The following is an 18753-nucleotide window of genomic DNA, read 5'->3' as shown; positions in this document are numbered from 1 at the left end:
GACTGTTGGGAGTTCTCCTCCTCTGTAGATAAAAATAGAGAAAAGAGGGCTTCCCTGGTGGCGCAGTGGTTGAGACTCCGCCTGCCGATGCAGGGGATACGGGTTCGTGCTCCGGTCCGGGAGGATCCCACGTGCCGCGGAGCTGCTGGGCCCGTGAGCCATGGCCGCTGAGCCTGCGCGTCCGGAGCCTGTGCTCCGCAACAGGAGAGGCTGCAACAGTGAGAGGCCCGTGTACCGCACACACACAAAAAAAAGAAAAATAGAGAAAAGAGTAATTATTTCCTTCTTCACACATTGTATTGCTCTTTTTCTCACTGTTTCCTTGTTCATGACTTTCTTTGACCCATGTAAAACATAGAGTCCGTGTAAATGAGACATAAATAAATACCAGTTTATAGCATTTCCTTTTAATGTGGCTATCACAAATGTTTCTGGAAAAAATCAAACCAAAGAAACAAAAAAAAAAAACACTTGGGTTTACAAATTCTGTAGAGCACAGGTAAAGATTATGACAGTATCAACTGTCTTATATTAATTAATTGATATACCTGTAGTTTTGTAGTAAAATTAGACAGCTTTTATTAACAATTAAAAACGTAGCATTTCTTTTTTCTGTATTTCTTTTAGAATGGTAACTAAACAGTACTGTCAAAATACATAACTTGGAGAAAAGATATTGTCAAGAAACACACCATTAACTGGCCTGATTCAAGAATAAGAAAATCTGCTTTTCTCTCCTTTTGTGATGGCTTAAAGCTTTCAATTTCAAAAACAAAAGTAAATCCTGTGAGTGAAAGTATGTAGGCTTGTGTCTGTTGATTCTGTTCTGAAACTCAAGTTTGTGTGCCCGACACACAGTGAGGCCAAACAAAGGGAAATGTCAGTGTTTGGAGCAGAGAAAGGTTTATTGCAAGGGCCAACCAAGGAGAACAGACAGCTCATGCTCAAAAATGCCAGACTCCCTAATGGCTTTCAGGGAAGAGTGTTTATAGGCAAAATGTGGGGCAAGGGCTGCAGGGTGTGGAACGTTCCCCTGATTGGTTGGTGGTGAGGTAACAGGGCGCTGTTCCAGGATTCTCAGTCATCAGCCTTTCCAGCGAGTGGGGCTCCACATGCTTGTGCTCAGCCTGAAGTGACTTCCTGCCTCTGGCTTGAGGGGGCCCTAGCTCCTGTTGAAGAGCTCAGACATACGCGTCAAGACTGTTCTGCACATCCCCGAGGAGGACCGGCACCAGGCCCCACGCTGCACTGTTGTTTCTTCCTGCCTTCCCTCACTTCCCTGAGTAGTAACTGTTTGAATATGCCCTTTGGAACTCAGGGAAGGTCTAGGAAGCTGAAAGCCTTTTTTCCGACAAACTGGAAGCTGGGGACTCGGAAAAGGTTTTGTGCCCAGGAGGGCCCACAGGGGGCCTTCTACCGCCATGATCCTCTAGTAGGAAATAAGTAGGTTGGCCTCTTTTGAACCTGCGAGGCTGCTGCATCCCAGTGGAAGACATTCCATTGTGCACTCCTGCTGCCGACTGCCCTCAGATACCCATGGCCCTGCTAATCGCTGCCATCGTAAGAGAGGACTCCTAGAATCCGCACCCCTCCAATAGCTCATGATTCTCATGCCCTACCCGTTCCAAGCTTCGGGATGTTGAGAGGAGGGGCTGCTAGACAAGGTCAGCCCCAGAGCCCTCAGAAAGTCACTAGCATCCATTCCAACTTCAAGGAACTGCTCACACCGAGTTCCTGGTCATAGATAAACGTCCTGTCTCCAGGTGATAATTCCCCCCCCTCGTGGAAACTGAGCTCTAGAATACATCTTTGTCCTTTGGAGGAACCCAGGCTTGCTGCTCTTTCCTGACTGAAGCTGAGCTTTTCTGGGTGACAGTTTCTAGCTTCAGTGCCCCCTCTCTTCATCTCCCTCTTCCTGAGATGGGTGCGCTTCTGCACACCTCAAAGCATTCTTTGTGGATTAGAGATCCATCAGCCTACCTGGAGTCTAATTAGGACCTGCGGAATTCCCATCAATATAAATGAAGGTGCTCCTGGGTCGGGCGTGGGAGCATCTCATCACAAAGACCAAGAGTTTCTTTTTCCAAATGAGCAGCTGATGAATGGATACACAAGACGTCCATCCATACAATGGGCTAGTCTTCAGCCACAGAAAGGGAGGAAGCACTGACACTGCTACAACGTTGATGAATCTTGAAGCCGTTATGCTAAGTGACTAAAGCCAGTCACAAAAACCATGTATCATGCCTTTGTATGAAACATCCAGAACAGCGACATCTAGAGAGACTCAGATTAGTGGTTGTTTACTGCTGAGAGTTGGGGAGGTAGGGGTGGGGATTGAAAAGCTGGGGTGACGGTAATAACTAAAGGGTAGAGGACTTGTTCTTGAGATGAGGGAACTGAAATTGACTGTGGTAACGTTTGCACCTATCTGTGAATACACTAAAAACCCTACCATCATTACCTGTGTGCTTTAAGTGGGTGAACTCTGTGGTAAAAATGGTACACATCGGGATCATTCTACCATAACTTTCCCTCGTCCCCTTTGCCACTAACTTAATTGGGGCGATTATGATCATTTTCCTGCCTTATTTAATCGTAATTTCTCAGGCTCAGTTTTCCAGGAGTACTACCACCTAGCAAGTCCAAGTTTTAGACCTGAGCAGAGTTTATTTTTGCAACTGTTGGTATAACACATCCTCGCTGTGGAGTGTACTGGGATCAAGGAAGGTGTGGGTGAGTGTGCCGCCAGCCGCGGCGGGTCCTCAAAGTGCAGCAACAATCGACGAGAGGGGGTAGGGAACTGAACGCGCCAAGGTACGGGATCAGAAGGGTACAAGCAACTGATGGTTGCAAGGCAAGTTTAATAACAAAGCATAGCCGTATATACACCCCTAAAGCAGGGAATTTGCTTAGTCACGCCTTATTGGCATCAGCTCGCTGATTGGCTTCTCGGCTTAGTCACGCCTTATTGGCATCAGCTCGCTGATTGGCTTTTCGGCTTAGTCACGCCTTATCGGCATCAGCTGGTTGATTGGCTTCTCGGCTTCTCCCTCAAAGGCACCGATTTCCCCTCCAGGGTTGCTTTTCCTAGCTTTAGGGAACAACCAGGGACTCCCAGTAACTGAGCAGGTCCCTGGAGCGATTTGGCCAAAGGCCATCTCCTTTTTTACGTTCATACCATGAAGTCCAGGATGCAGACCAAGGAGAGTACAGTCGGGCCCTGAGGCTTATGAGGGTCTTAATGGCGCCTTCCTCAGAGGGCAATGCTCGCCGCATTTCCCCCTCTTTTATTTTTTAAAGCTTGATAATGCAATTTCAACCCATACACCGCCTGACGAAGAGCAGCGAGACGGCCAACAACAAAGCGTAATAAACAAGGTAAGGCAATTAACATCAACAATACACATGACCCCACGGTAATCAATCCTGTGAGTCCATTTTGAAACCAATGCATTGGGTTTAACCACTGAAGTTGATCCAAGAGTCCTTGAATTAATTGTTGGGGCCCGTCTTCTTGTAGATGAGCTTCTTGAATTGCTTGTATTTCCGCATTAAGTTTTTGTATGTCCATACTAATGTGTCCATCAGTCCATACACTTAAAAAGTGCATTTTTACTTTGTTCCAATCCCAGTCAGTTTCATTATAAGCTGTTGAGTCACACAAATCCAAGTATATTTAGCATGACAAATCAAACGCATTTTCAATTTTAAAGCCATAATTTGGTCTCCTAAACCTATGAGAGCATTTTTTAACTCATCAACCTCAGTTTTTAGTTGAGTATCAATATGACTTAGTAATGTTAAGGCAATACTGGTATTTTTAGACAATTGATTAACATAATGTGCTTGTTGTACAGTTTTACTTAATGCTAAACCGGCGGTAGCGGCTGTGGCTGTTAAAGCGGCTATGGCTAATATGCTACATATTAATATTCCAATGAATCGTTTAGGTCTTTTTAAAGCTTCAGATAATTCTAGCCAAGCTTGCATGCTAGTACTATGATACCATGGTTCAGAAATATTTACAGGCAGCATTACATAGGAAGGTTGTTTTAACATCATAACAGAAAAAGTTCCTTTCATAGGCAGAATGCAAGTACTCAAAATACAATTTTGACAAGTTATATTGTATCCTAAGGAACCAGGCAAGATGTTGCAGACAGACATCATAATTTCCAGCTGTGAAAGCCTGGAAAGCACTGGTGGACAACTCCTTCTCTTGATCAGTGATCTCAGGTCGCTCCTTGGATACTTTTTGTCCCATATGTTTTTGCTTCTGACTATTTCCCCGAGTTACTATCAACTTTACTATGTGGCCACACTTTCACTCTTAACTCCGGGGATTCACCTACCGAGATTCAGATGTCCCTCTTGTCAAGTCGCTGTTCAGGCGCCACTTGCCGCCAGCCGCGGCGGGTCCTCAAAGTGCAGCAACAATTGACGAGAGGGGGTAGGGAACTGAACGCACCAAGGTATGGGATCAGAAGGGTACAAGCAACTAATGGTTGCAAGGCAAGTTTAATAACAAAGCGTAGCCGTATATACACCCCTAAAGCAGGGAATTTGCTTAGTCACGCCTTATTGGCATCAGCTGGTTGATTGGCTTCTCGGCTTAGTCACGCCTTATTGGCATCAGCTGGTTGATTGGCTTCTCGGCTTAGTCTCGCGTTATCGGCATCAGCTGGTTAATTGGCTTCTCGGCTTCTCCCTCAAAGGCACCAATTTCCCCTCCAGGGTTGCTTTTCCTAGCTTTAGGGAACAACCAGGGACTCCCAGTAACTGAGCAGGTCCCTGGAGCGATTTGGCCAAAGGCCATCTCCTTTTTTACGTTCATACCATAAAGTCCAGGATGCAGACCAAGGAGAGTACAGTCGCGCCCTGAGGCTTATGAGGGTCTTAATGGCGCCTTCCTCAGAGGGCAATGCTCGCCACATGAGTGGCAGGCAGAAGCTGAGTTAGGTTTTGAGCATGTGCAGCTTAAAATATTTGTCAGAAAATTCAAAGACAATTACATGTTCTGTCTTCTGCAGTGGTGTCACTTTTCCTCTCTGAGTTTGTCTTGCTGGCTTTCACATTTCTAACGCTTCCTTTTTACGGTTCTAAGAGTAACTGTCAACAAGATGCACTAAGGTTCCATTTCAAAGTTTACTTCCCTCTCCTCAACAGATTATAATCGAACATTGTAAGAAGAGGCACACAGTTGAAGGATTGTGCTTTTTATTGTCTCATGCAGAATTGAGTCCAATATCCTATTTTTTTTTAATTGAGGTAATATTGGTGTTTAGCATCGTATAAGTTGCATGTGTACAACATTTTTCAACCACTTTCAATGTGCCCACCACCAAATTTTTAGCTTCCATCCCCCAGCCTTCTTCCCTTCTGATTACCATTACTCTGTTCTCTCCTAAGTGTCTGTTCTGGTTTGGTTTGGTTTCTTAGTTAATTTTTTCCGCATATGAGTGAAATCATACAGTATTTGTCTTTCTCCACCTGACTTATTTCATTTAGCAATGAAACCATCCAGGTGCCAGCAAGTTGTCACAAATGGCAAGATTTCATCTTTTTTACGACTCCTCTTCCATCGTGTATACATACCGCGTCTTTATGCATTCATCTGTCAGTGGTCACTTAGGGTGTCTCCTTACCTGGGCAGTTACAGATAATTCTGTAATGAACATAGGGGGTGCATATATCTTTTTGAATTAATGTTTTCAGTTTCTTTGGATAAATGCCCAGAAGCAGAACAGCTGGATCCTATGGTAGTTCCATTCTTAATTTTTTGAGGAATCGCTATACTAGTTCTCATAGTGGCTACACAAGTTAAATTCCTCCAAATAGTGTATGAGGGCTCCCTTTTCTCCACACCCTCTACAACACTTGTTACTTCTTGCCTTTTGGATAATAGCCATTCTAAAAGGCATAAGGTGATACCTCATTCCAGTTTTGATTTGCATCATTTCCCTAACAGTTAGTGAGGTTGAACATCTGTTCCTGTGCCTGTTGGACATCTGTGTATCTTCTTTGGAAAAACAACAATTTATATCCTCTTCCTACTTATTAATGGGTTGTTTTGTGAATTTTGAATTGTATTTTTGACATTAAGCCATTGGTCTCATTGTTTGCAAATATTTTCTCCCAGACCACATGTTGTCTTTTTGTTTTGTTGATGGTTTCCTTTGCTGTACAAAACCTTTTAAGTTTAATTAGATGCCACTTGTTTACTTTTGGTTTTATTTATTTTGCCTTAGGAGACGGATCCCCCCCCCAAAAAAAAAATTGGTACAATTTATGTCGAAGTGCATTCTGCCTATGTTTCCTTGTAGGACTTTTATGGCTTCAGTTCTTACATTTAGGTCTTCTGTCTTCTCTTCCTGCACAGTATAACTAAGGACTTGTTTTATTCGGTAGCATGTCTTTATACGGGGTATTTATTTTCAACGATATAAATATGAAAGTAGAAGACTATTTTTCCTTTCTCTGAGCGAGCACTAGAAGTCCAGCTTCTGGTTCCTACATCTTGCCTTAAAACCTGGTGGTTAGCCAGATATCATCTCTCATGTTCTGATTTGTCTTTAACCTTTCAAATTCTGATACTGGGATTTTCCCTTTTTTCAAGCTTAGCTCTTTTAGGGTAACAGGAGAGGGTAACTACGAACCCATTTTTCCATGTCGCTAATAGTATTCCATGTTTTCATTCACACACATGAACACACATACACACAATATTTTTCTTTTAGGTATAAATTAAATTTTACTTGCTATACATTTTTATTGATATAGAAAAATTAGAGAGGTTCTAAGAATTTAGCTGTAATGATTAAAAAGATGAGAAAAGTATCATTTTATTTATCAAGGTTAAATCATATGAAATGCCACTCTATACTACCCCCAATTTCTTTTTTTTGGGTAATATCTCACTCCACATTTCTTTACCATGGCCTTGCCTATATTTAGAACTTCCGTCGTGTCATTCTTTCACTTCACTCATTATACTACAGGCTTTGAACAGGTTCCCATACAAGTTCCCTATGGCTATTCAAAATGCTAGATCATTTCCCAAACTTTCTATCTCAGCCTAAACATCAATTCCACAAATAGGTTTTTCTAACTATCTTATCTATATAGTTATACCCCTCCTCAAAATTCTCTATTCGAGCACTCCATTTCTTCAGAGCACTTTTCATGATCTCTTTATATTTGGGAAGTTTGTCATTAATTTCCTATTTTCTTTCTCCTCTTCTGTAATATAAGCTCCAAGTGTGGACAGAGTCCTTTTCTTTCTTCACATATGCCACTATATTGTTTTCTTCTTTTTTTTTTTTTTGGCTGCACCATGCAGCATGTGGGGTCTTAGTTCCCCCAAAGGGATTGAACCCATGCCCCCTGCAGTGGAAACATTGAATCTTAACCACTGGACCACCAGGGAAGTCCCGAGTATGCCACTATATTCTTATTTTCTATTGTAGTGCCTGACACATACGTATATTGAATTAGTTTTGCAAATTGAAGGATTTGATTTAATAAGAAAGTTAAATGTGTTTTATATTGATTGCATCAGAAATACTAAGTGTGTTTAAGGCTATGGGATTTGAGCATGCCAAATTTTTCACCAGAGAACATTAGTAATTTAATTACTTTTTTCCATTGTTTCATGCTTCTTAATTAACTAGTATGGATATTTGTATCAAAGATTTCTCAAAATAAAGTATAAAATGTGCTCAAAATAAAGTACTAAAATATAAAACTTTATAGGATCAAAACTGTTTTAATACATTGCTTGCTTTTGTTTTCTTCGTACATAATGGTGTTCTCGTCAATCTTCATTATTTTAGTATCCAGATGCACTAACATTGGAGGGATTTTTAGTTATTAGAGCTCAATTATTTGGCCTTAAATTAAGATTAACATATGATGACATCCATAAGTGTTCCTGTCCAAGAGCTACATGCATAATGAATCATGAAGCAGTGTAAGCCTTGTTTTTCTTTTGAATTAATTTCACACATACATTTGTGAGGTTGTTTACAAGACCTAATGAATTTCTTATTCTTTATACTCAGCTCCACATCAAAAGTTGGAAAGGTATGTTGTGCCTGAAGAGATATCACAAATTTGTCCAAATGATACAAGACTCCAGAAGGTGGTAAATCTCGTGATAATGAAATATTCACTCAAGGGAATTAGAGGGAAATTTTAAATATTTATGAAGACTATGAAATATTTTATAAAATATAGTACTATTTTTGTTTTTGTTGTTGTAGTATCTATTGCCAAGGCAAAGATGCCTAAAATCGTGCTTAAAAATATAACAAAGAACTGGCAGCTTTGACTATTATTTTGATGGAAATAAAAAGGAGGAAAGATTTGAAGAGGAAAAAGAATTGCCCTCATTTGCAGAAATCATGATTAACTACCCACTTAAACCAACAGAATCAGTATACAATTAGAACAACAACATTAAAAATTCATCAGGATGATCAATCTTGGAAAACACTAGTATCTGTGTATCAGCACTAAGAAAATGGATGACCTATTACAAAATTTCTAATTTTTCCAGAAGAGATCTATAAGTTCAGTAAAACCCCAATCTATATTTTAGATTATTTTTTAAGGAACTTGATAAACTCTATGGGAAGTGAGAAAATGAAGATGGTAAACATAGACAACCTTTGGGGGATTATGAGGTGCAATTTATGACCAAAGAAGGGATTTTATTTTGGGGAGACACTACATATTGTCTACAGATTTGTAGAAATAAAGAAATGGGGGAGAGATGATGATGTTGGATATAATGAAGACTTAAGAGCAAAATCATGGAGTAAACTAGAGAGGAGAGGATCTGGTACGTAAAAAAGGGACTGGCTTTTATCAGAGCTGGGCATATTCAATTATTTCGATAGAGCGTTTGGAGGGTAAATAGATAGATAGGAAGGTAGTTGAATAGCTGTGAGACAGGCTGGGACCTGGGACCCTTTGCTGCAGTGCTGCAGTGTTTCCACTTGGATAAATCTCTCTTCGAGCAACAAAACACAAAGAAGCTGTATGGGACTGAAAATAACTGCGTGCATGCTGAGTTGGGACAAATTCTGGACAAAAAGACCCCAAAAAAAGAAACACCCAACTGCCGCTTTTGAAGAGCCTGGAGCAAAAGCAGGGGTACTGTGCATGACTCCTGCACGCAACACCACCTAAGGGGTGAGCAAACCACCTAAGCCACCGTTCTGGCCTGACCCCTGGACACACCCCTGCCCTCACCCCATATAAGGAACAAGCTTGCTCCCCTGCCTCACGGAGTGAGCCAGCAAGGGAAACTGTTGATTGTTTTCACTCCCCCAATAAAGCCTTGCCTGAATTTCTTGTCTGGCCTCTGACCAATTTCTATGGTTTAAGGAGACCAAGAACCCTGGTTGCTAACAGTTGCAACAGAGACCATATGGCACACTATTTCATCAAAGCTGAAACTATTTTCTATTTCATTCTTTACAGAAAGCGTTTGCTGTACCCTATTCTATAGCATTTCCAAGAGCTGCTTGTGGGATTTAGTTTTATCTTACAGGAGCAGTAACCAGCTCACAGACTCACATGTGCTGGCTTGCTTCCCTTCCCTAATGTGCCATACCAGTGCTTTGGCGGTAGGTAGAATGGACCTTCAAAGATGTCCTCACTCGAATCCCTGGAGTTTGTGGATATGTACATTACATGGTAGAAGGTAAGTTGCAGAAGTAATTAAGGTGATGGACCTTCAAGTAGGGACACTATCCTAGATTACCTGGGTGGGTCCAATCTAATCTCATGAGCCCTTAAAAACAGAGAATATTCTCCAGGTGAAGTCAGAGAGATGTGGTGGAATGGGTCTCAAAAAGACTGGTGCTGGGAAAACTGGACATCTACATGTGAAAGAATGAAATTAGAATATTTCCTGACACTATACACAAAATGGATTAAAGATCTAAAGGTAAAGCCCAAAACCTTAAAACTCTAAGAAGATAACCTAGGCAGAAAACTCTTTGATATAATTTATAGCAGTGTTTTTTCAGATCTGTCTCATAAAGCAAAAGCAATAAAAGTAAAAATAAACAAATGGGACCTATTTAAACTTAAACACTTTTGCACAGCAATGGAAGCCACTGACAAAACTAAAAGACAACCTATGGAATGGGAGAGAATACTTGCAAATGACCAAAATATATAAACAGCACATAGAAATCAATATCAAAAAACAAACAGGCCAGTCAAAAATTGGTCAGAAGACCTGAATAGACATTTTTCCAAAGAAGTCATATAAAATGGCTAACAGGCAGGTGAAAAGATTCTCAGCATTGCCAATTATTAGAAAAATGCAACTCAAAAGCCCAATGAGATATCGCCTCAAACCTGATAGAATGTAGAATTTATAAGTGTACAAATAACAAATGTTTGAGGGGACGTGGAGAAAAGGGAACCCTCCTGCACTGTTGGTAGGAATGTAAACTGGTGCAGCCACTATGGAAAACAGTATGGAGGTTCCTCAGAAAACTAAAAATAGAACTACCATATGACCCAGCAGTCCCACTACTGGGCATATATCCAGAAAAGACGAAAATTAATTCGAAAAGATACATGCACCCTGATGTTCATAGCAGCACTACGTACAATAGCCAGGACATGGAAACAACCCAAGTGTCCCTGACAGATGAATGGATAAAGAAGATGCAGCATATATACACAATGGAATATTACTCAGCCATAAAAAGGATGAAATTCTTCCATTTGCAGCAACATGGATGGACCTAGAGAATATTATCCTTAAATAAAAAGTTTAAAAAGTAACATAGCTTCAAAATAGGGGAATCAAAAATTGATAGTAATTAAGGAAATAAAATAGCCAAACATGGTTGTTTTTCTTGGTTTTTGGTTATTTTCACTGATCCCAAACTTTTTTTTTTATTTGAAGTATGGTTGATTTACAATATTATGTTCGTTCCAAGTGTACAACATAGTGATTCAATATTTTTATACATTACACTCCATTTAAAGTTATTATGAAATACTGGCTATATTCCCTGTGCTGTACAATATATCCTTGTAGCTTATTTAATTTATACATAGGAGTTTGTACCTCTTAATCTGCTACCCCTATCATGCCCCTCCCCCTTTTCTTTTCCATAGTGGTAACCACTAGCTTGTTCTCTGTATCTGTGAGTCTGTTTTGTTATACTCATTCGTTTGTTTTATTTTTCAGATTTGAAATATAAGTGAGAACATACAGTATTTGTCTATCTCTGTCTGACTTATTTCAGCAAACATAATACCATTTGCAACCACATGGATGGACCTGGAAGGTATTGTGCCAAATATGTTTTTTAATAGCTCCAACTATAAATGAACAAAATTCTAATCAATAGTAAAATAGAAAAACATGAACACATTTTCATTCAATGTGTGATATACAGCAACCAGAGGGGGGGGGAAAAGAAAAACTATTGCTACTCACAACGTGGATGGATCTCCTAATCATCATGTTAAAAAATCTTAAACATAAAAAGAATACATGGTGATTGGCTCCATTTATATAGGTTCAAAAACTGACAAAACTAATCTATGGTGTTAGAAGTAGTGATTGTCAGGGGACAATCTGGCAGCTTTAGTGGTTCAATATTTTATTTCTCGGTGTTAATTACACTGGTTTGTTCACTGGAATATTGAGTTGTGCCTATATATATTATATATTTATACATAAATGTATAACATGTGTAGTATAAAGATTTATATATATTATATAAAAGTTCACTTAAGTGCAGATGAATCTTCCTGTTCATTAGCTGTTTCTTCAACCTCGCCTTTCGGAAGTGATTCTGCACTTTCTTAGCCGGAAAGCGGAGTCACAAGGCGTCAAAGCCTCCTCCTGCATAGGTTTAGGGGCCAAGGTCGCTCACGCTGAACGGTGCACAGCAGGCAGCCTCTCGACCCTCCGCTGCTCTCCCAGCCGCCTGCCTCCTGCGGTGTGTGCGCTCAGGAGCGGTCTCCTCGCGCCCCCAACTGCCCTGTAGTCAAGCGTACGGCCGTTGTTCGGGCTGCCATCCAGGACGTCCAGCCATGTTGTGCCTTCTGTTTCTGCTCCTGGGGCTCATCGGGCTTCAGACAGACGACAGTAAGTACTGAAACCCTCTTCTGACCTTCAGGGAATGTCCGGTCTCCTTTCTGTTTCCCTCTGAGAGGCTGGATATCCGTTTGAAAATGTTTTTTTGGTGGGAGCTCCAACTGTGTAAGCCCGAATCCACTCCCACATTGCCACTTTTCCCAATCAAAATCCACTTTGGTTGCGAGGGTCTTTCCCACTCTTCTTGGGACCGTAGTAAAGATGGGAGATGCCGTGGCTTGAGTAGATGCCTTAAGGTTAGAGTTTCATATACTGCTCTGCGTTTCTGATATCTGGATTCTGTAGTTGGAAGGTCCAAAGGACCTGATTTTATTTGTTCTGAGAGCACTTGGGCCTATTAGCTCAGGGTTACCAGAACCTGGCCACAGGGCAATATTTCTAAAGCAGTATAACTGTTTCTCTTTAAAAGATTTGCAATTCTAGAAAGAAGTGGGTATTGAGGTGAGGGTATTTGAAAAGAGAGTAAAAATGAGGGATGGCATGTAGAATATTACGGATTTAGATGAGGAAATAATGAAGGAAGCTATGAGGTGGTGAGTGTTGCCCCTATAAAACATTTTGCACCTTGCAGATTCAGAAAGACTACGTGTGCAAATTACAGTTCCAGAGAAAATACGGTCAACGTCAAGTGGAGGAGTTGAAACATACGTAATTAAGCCCTAACATTTTTCACAAACTAAAAAGCATGTGACTATTTTGTTCCTAATAAGTAAACATGGTGTTTTTAATCTCTGCACACTTTCTGAATTTTATATTTATACCCAATTTTTCTTAAATGGAAGAGCCCTTTTGAAAATGAACCAAGATTAACAATGTTTCATAGAAATATGGTGCAGTGATGCTTATTATCAAAGCCCCAAGGCCCATCTTCTTTCCCTCTTGAGTGTCTGAATAATACCTGACCTGATCCATTTAGAGTCTCTTGTCACTCATTCACCATACAATATTTGGAAGATTTTTAGTAGTTGTTAAGTAAGCCTATGGCATCCCTATAGGGGATGGCAATCATTTGATTTAATGAAGTGTTGTATGAGTAATTTTTGTCTTGATTGCAAATACGTTAATCATTAAGAATTCTTTTTATGCCATCTTAGTGTATCTTGGTTCAGGTATTAGTTTTCTCTTTTTTATTCTTTGAATTAATTTGGAAGTTTCTTATCTTTTTTTTACTAATTTCTAGAATCATTTCTAAAGAAGTGAAGTGTTTTTTTAAAACACCACACCTTAATTTTCTTTTTGATTGGTAGTAAATGTTTAGATAATTTGAATGCAAGTATTTCCTTATCAGCTACCTGGTTGTCACACTAATACAGATATCACAAGCTTAAAATTTTCAATATATAATTTATAAGGGAATGAATATTTATGAAAACTTTAAATCATTTAAATAGAAAAAAAGAGGTGAGACATTTAACAGCATTTTAAGAGTATTTTATTTTTTTAATGGAAAAATCTATGGAATTACTTGATCATATTAAATGTACACAGAATCGACTTAGAGGGAAATATCTTCAACCAGGTTTCACCAGATACTATGACAGTAATACTCACAAGAGTAGTAAAAAAAAAAAAAAAAATCATCTGTCCTCAACTGTCAAATTCATGAGAGAAAAATTTTGACTATTTTGTTAATGTCTCTAACTCCAGTGCCTAGAACAGTGCTGGATACATAATAAAGGATTAATAGTATTTTTTGAACTGATAAGGCTATTGTACCTACCGACTTAACAAATGCAACAAACATAATATGAAAAGTGTATGTTTATAATTATTATAATTAATAAGGAATATACCACAAGAGAATATTCAACTTAAAAAGACTAGGAGGTTTTAAAAATAACTGAATGGAACTTCTGTACATGAAAAATATAGCATGAGAGTAAAATCAAGAATTAACAGTAGCCAGAGACAGCTGAAGAAACTAAACAGATGCAACATATAAACAGCTCAAGGAAAAAGAGGAGAGAATTAGAGGCTTAAGTACCGAACAATTAGAATTCCTGGAAAAGAGAGGAAAAAATCTGGAGAAGAGGTTATATTAAATATAGATGAACTGAGAGCAGGTATCACAACACAGAATAAATAAAAATTAGAGTACATTAACACTTTTCAGATTACAAGAGAAGAAAATGATTTAAATAATGTACTTCAGCAGTTAGAAATTGAAACTGGAACAAAGAATAACATAAAAGCTGGAATTGATGAAAAAGTATGAATATGTATACCTCAAAACAAAACAGATTGAATATACAATTGTAACTGTAACAAATAAAAGAATATAAGCATATATACATCTTCGTATAATAGGGAATTAAAATTTAAATAAAACTGTTAAAAATTTTGATTGATTAAATTTATCAGAAATTACATATATTTCAAATTGAATTTAAAAATATATACCTATAAGAGAAACACCTAAATCACAAGGGAATAGAAAGGTCTAGCACAAAAATAAGAAAAATTATACAAAGCAAATTGTAAAGTTAGTATATGCAGCCATATTTTATCAGGCACTAGTCTGTAAGGCAACACAAAAGTATGAAAGTTTTTTTTTTTTTTTTTTGCGGTACGCGGGCCTCTCACTGTTGTGACCTCTCCCGTTGCAGAGCGCAAGCTCCAGACGCGCACGCTCAGAGGCCATGGCTCACGGGCCCATCTGCTCCGCGGCCTGTGGGATCTTCCCAGACCGGGGCACGAACCCGTGTCCCCTGCGTCGGCAGGCAGGCTCTCAACCACTGCGCCACCAGGGGAGCCCTGAAAGATTTTAATAGGGATGAAAAAAGTGGACGTAGTGATACATAGAGCAGAAATTTAACAAATGAATAATACAATGAATAAATGTATCAACAACTTCAAAAAACCTTGAGGAGATAAGCAATTTCATAGAAAAACAAACTCCTGGGATATAGGGAAAGATGAAAATGCCCAACACTTTAAAAAATTTGAATCTGAATATAAATGTCTCTCCTGCCTCAAAAATACAAAAACAACCATTAAAACTAAGTCAAAAGCTAAATTATTTTACAAATAAATACAACCAAACATTTAAGAAAGACATAATTAAAACTCATAAAAACTGAGCCAACAAAAAGAAAAAGAGTTAATACTGCTGAATACATAAAGGCATTATTACCTTGACACCAAAAACAAAGAAGGGCAATATAAGAAAGAAAATTGGGGCCTGAATTAATTCATGAGTATATGTGGCAAACATAAGAAATATGAGAATATCTAATATAACAAAGTATTAAGAAATGACTAATGGCTTGTTTGGTTTTTTGTTATTGAGTTGTATGAGTTGTTTGTATATTTTGGAAATTAAGCCCTTGTTGGTCACATCATTTGCAAATATTTGCTCCCAGTTAGTTGGTTGTCTTTTGTCTATGGTTTCTTTTGCAGTGCAAAAGCTTATAAGTTGGGTTAGGTCCCATTTGTTTATTTTTACTTTTATTTCTATTGCCTTGGGAGACTGACCTAAGAAAACATTGCTATGTTTTATGTCAGAGAACGTTTTACCTATGTTCTCTTCTAAATGTTTTATGGTGTCATGTCTTATATCTAAGTCTTTAAGACATTTTGAGTTTATTTTTGTGCGTGGTGTGAGGGAGTGTTCTAACTTCATTGATTTACATGCGGCTGTCCAACTTTCCCAATACCACTTGCCAAAGAGACTATCTTTTATCCATTGTATATTCTTGCCTCCTTTGTCGAAGATTAATTGACCATAGGTGTGTAGGTTTATTTCTGGGCTCTCTATTCTGTTCCATTGATCCATATGTCTTTTTTTATGCCAGTACCATGCTGTTTTGAATACTGTAGCTTTATAGTATTGTCTGAAGTCTGGGAAGGTTATGCCTCCTGCTTTGTTCTTTTTCCTCAGGATTACTTTGGCAATTCTGAGTCTTTTGTGATTCCATAAAATTATAGGGTTATTTTTTCTACTTCTGTGAAAAATGTCATGGGTAATTTGATAGGGATCACACTAAATCTGTAGATTACTTTGAGTGGTATGGTCATTTTACTAATATTATTCTTCCAATCCAAGAGCATGGGATAGCTTTCCATTTCTTTAAATCATCTTTAACTTCCTTTATCAATGTTTTATAGTTCTCAGCATATAAGTTTTCTCCTCCTTTGTTAGGTTTATTCTTAAGTTTTGTTTTGGATCTGATTTTAAAAGGGTTTTTTTCTTTAACATTCCCTTCCTGATATTTCATTGTTAGTGTAAAGAAATGCAAAAGATTTATGTGTGTTAATCTTGTATTCTGCTACCTTGCTGAATTTGTCAGTTCTAGTAGTTTTTGTGTGGAGTCTAAATATGGGCAGAAGACCGAAATAGACGTTTCTCCAAAGAAGACATACAGATGGCCAACAGGCACATGAAAAGATGCTCGACATTGCTAATTATTAGAGAAATGCAGATCAAAACTGCAATGAGGTATCACCTCATTCCAGTCAAAATGGCCATCATTAAAAAGTCCACAAACAATAAATGCTGGAGAGGGTATAGGGAAAAGGGAACCCTTCTACACTGTTTGTGGGAATGTATATTGGGGCAGCCACTGTGAAAAATAGTATGGAAGTTCCTTAAACAACTAAAAACAGTGTTACCATATGATCCAACAATCCCATTCCTGGGCATATATCTGGAAAAGACAAAAACTCTATTTGAAAAGATACCTGCACTCCAGTGTTCAAAGCAGCACTATTTACAATAGCCAAGACAAGGAAGCAACCTAAATGTGCATCAACAGATGAATGGATAAAGAAGATGCAGTTTATATATACAATGCAATACTACTCAGCCATAAAAAAGAATGAAATAATGCCAACTGCAGCAACATGGATGGACCTAGAGGTTATCATACTAAATGACGTAGGTCAGACAGACAAAGACAAATATCATATGATATCACTTATCTGTGGAATCTAAAAATGATACAAATGAACTTATTTACAAAAGGGAACCAGACTCACAGACATAGAAAACAAACTTATGGTTACCTAAGGGGAAAAGGGGGATATAAATTAGGAGTTTGAGATTAGCAGATACAAACTACTGTATATAAAATAAACAACAAGGTGTAGCACAGAGAACTACATTCAATATCTTATAATAACCCATAATAAAAGAGAATATGAAAAAGAATATACATAGGTATGTATAACTGAATCACTTTGCTGTACACCAGAAACTAACACAACATTCTAAATCAACTGTACTTCAATTTAAAAAAAGAAATAAAAAAAAGAAAGAAATGACCAATGGCAAAATGCAATTTACATCTAAATAAGATGATTGAATCTTAGAATATCAATGAATTAACTGCTTTTTAGAATTATATGATGAAATGAATATACATACAGCATTAGGAGCAGTAAAACTATTCTTCAAAGTTCAATACCATATATGATAAAATAACTTAGCAATAGAAGAATGTAACTTAATTTTGTTAACCCTATAAAATAAACCTCTTAATCCTATAAAATTTAAATAAACTTTAAACATTTTAAAACTTAAAATAAATTTTAAAGATATAATTTACACTACATAAAAATCAAAGTCTAAATAAATGTAACAAAGGAAAGCAAAACTTCCTCACTGAAGACAACAAAACCAGATGAGAGGAGGTAAAGATGTATATAAATTGAGTAGATCCTATGCTCATGGATTGGAAGGCCCAATAATGGAAAGAGGTCAAGGCTCCTCAAACTGATCTATAAAGACTAAATATTTTCCATATGTAGACACTCTTTCTTAATAAAATCCATGAGCATTGCATCCAAACTTGGAACAAATTTTATAAAATTTACAAATATTAAACATGCTGTGCTGTTAATTCTTTGCTATACTATTTAAATTTTCTATTCAGTAATTTAGTTATACTCTTCCATTTTAAGCATAAATTTTGCAATGGCCTCAATATTAATCTAACACAATTATTGGATGCAAATCAACAATATTTCAGGGTCTATCTTATTGCATAAACGTTAAAATTAATAAGAAACTGTACCAATTATATTCTTCCATCTATCTTTATTATGAAAGCAAATATTTAAATATCTGATTCCATTGGAATCAATCAATATTAAATTATAAATTTTCCTCTTTTTAAATTGTATTAGTGTGCTTTAGAATGTTATTATTGTTAATATAAAATGATAGTTTTTCTTTTTAACATTCTTCTCACTTTTCTTTGCTTTTTTAATATACTCTCCTGCCAGGTGTCCTACAAGATTGTAATTGAAGGGAAAACGTACACTGTGAACCTAATGCAAAAGTAGGTGACCTACATTATTTTCTTACCTGTCTTTGTTCTATTTATAATTATTGTTCATATTTATCCAGAAAGTAACTATTTTGCATTTGTAAATATTTCTAGTTGCTGGCTATTTGTCTCTTATTTTATGCTTAAGAAAAACATTTTAAGCCTATATAATAAATATCTAGGACCTGAATCCACATGTATGCTCCCATCTTTTTCCTTCCCAGCAGCATCAGATTTCTATTTGACTATTTATGTGGTTTCATGGAGGATGAATTTTGATACTTTTCTATTTTTATCACGACGTAAATACGACTTGTTTTTGAGTTCTCTTACATTCAACTA

At 37.8% G+C, this 18753-nt stretch overlaps 2 protein-coding genes across 6 annotated transcripts in view; both read left to right on the top strand.

The window, feature by feature from the left end:
* LOC131747429 (A disintegrin and metallopeptidase domain 3-like) overlaps positions 1 to 7946 on the top strand; it is a 90776-nt gene extending 82830 nt beyond the window's left edge. For 2 of the 5 annotated variants that reach the window (XM_067022795.1, XM_067022793.1), the window contains one exon: positions 628 to 798. In XM_067022795.1, the coding sequence (XP_066878896.1) occupies positions 628 to 661 (34 nt within the window). In that variant the 3' untranslated portion in view covers positions 662 to 798. Of the gene's footprint in view, positions 1 to 627; positions 2462 to 7835 lie in introns of those variants that run through there. The other 3 variants (XM_067022796.1, XM_059049257.2, XM_067022794.1) reach the window with 3 other exon arrangements.
* A 2442-nt stretch (positions 7947 to 10388) lies between these two features.
* ADAM2 (ADAM metallopeptidase domain 2) overlaps positions 10389 to 18753 on the top strand; it is a 63799-nt gene continuing 55434 nt past the window's right edge. The window contains exons 1-4 of the mRNA XM_059049168.2: positions 10389 to 11324; positions 11896 to 12133; positions 12714 to 12790; positions 18368 to 18423. Coding sequence (XP_058905151.1) covers positions 12079 to 12133; positions 12714 to 12790; positions 18368 to 18423 — 188 coding nt within the window. The 5' untranslated portion in view covers positions 10389 to 11324; positions 11896 to 12078. The remainder of the gene's footprint in view (positions 11325 to 11895; positions 12134 to 12713; positions 12791 to 18367; positions 18424 to 18753) is intronic.

Source organism: Kogia breviceps, chromosome 20 (assembly GCF_026419965.1).
Source record: "Kogia breviceps isolate mKogBre1 chromosome 20, mKogBre1 haplotype 1, whole genome shotgun sequence".
In the NCBI taxonomy this organism is placed as follows: domain Eukaryota; kingdom Metazoa; phylum Chordata; class Mammalia; order Artiodactyla; family Physeteridae; genus Kogia; species Kogia breviceps.
Note: the sequence above shows the minus strand (reverse complement) of the source record. Positions and strands in the feature narration are given on the sequence as shown.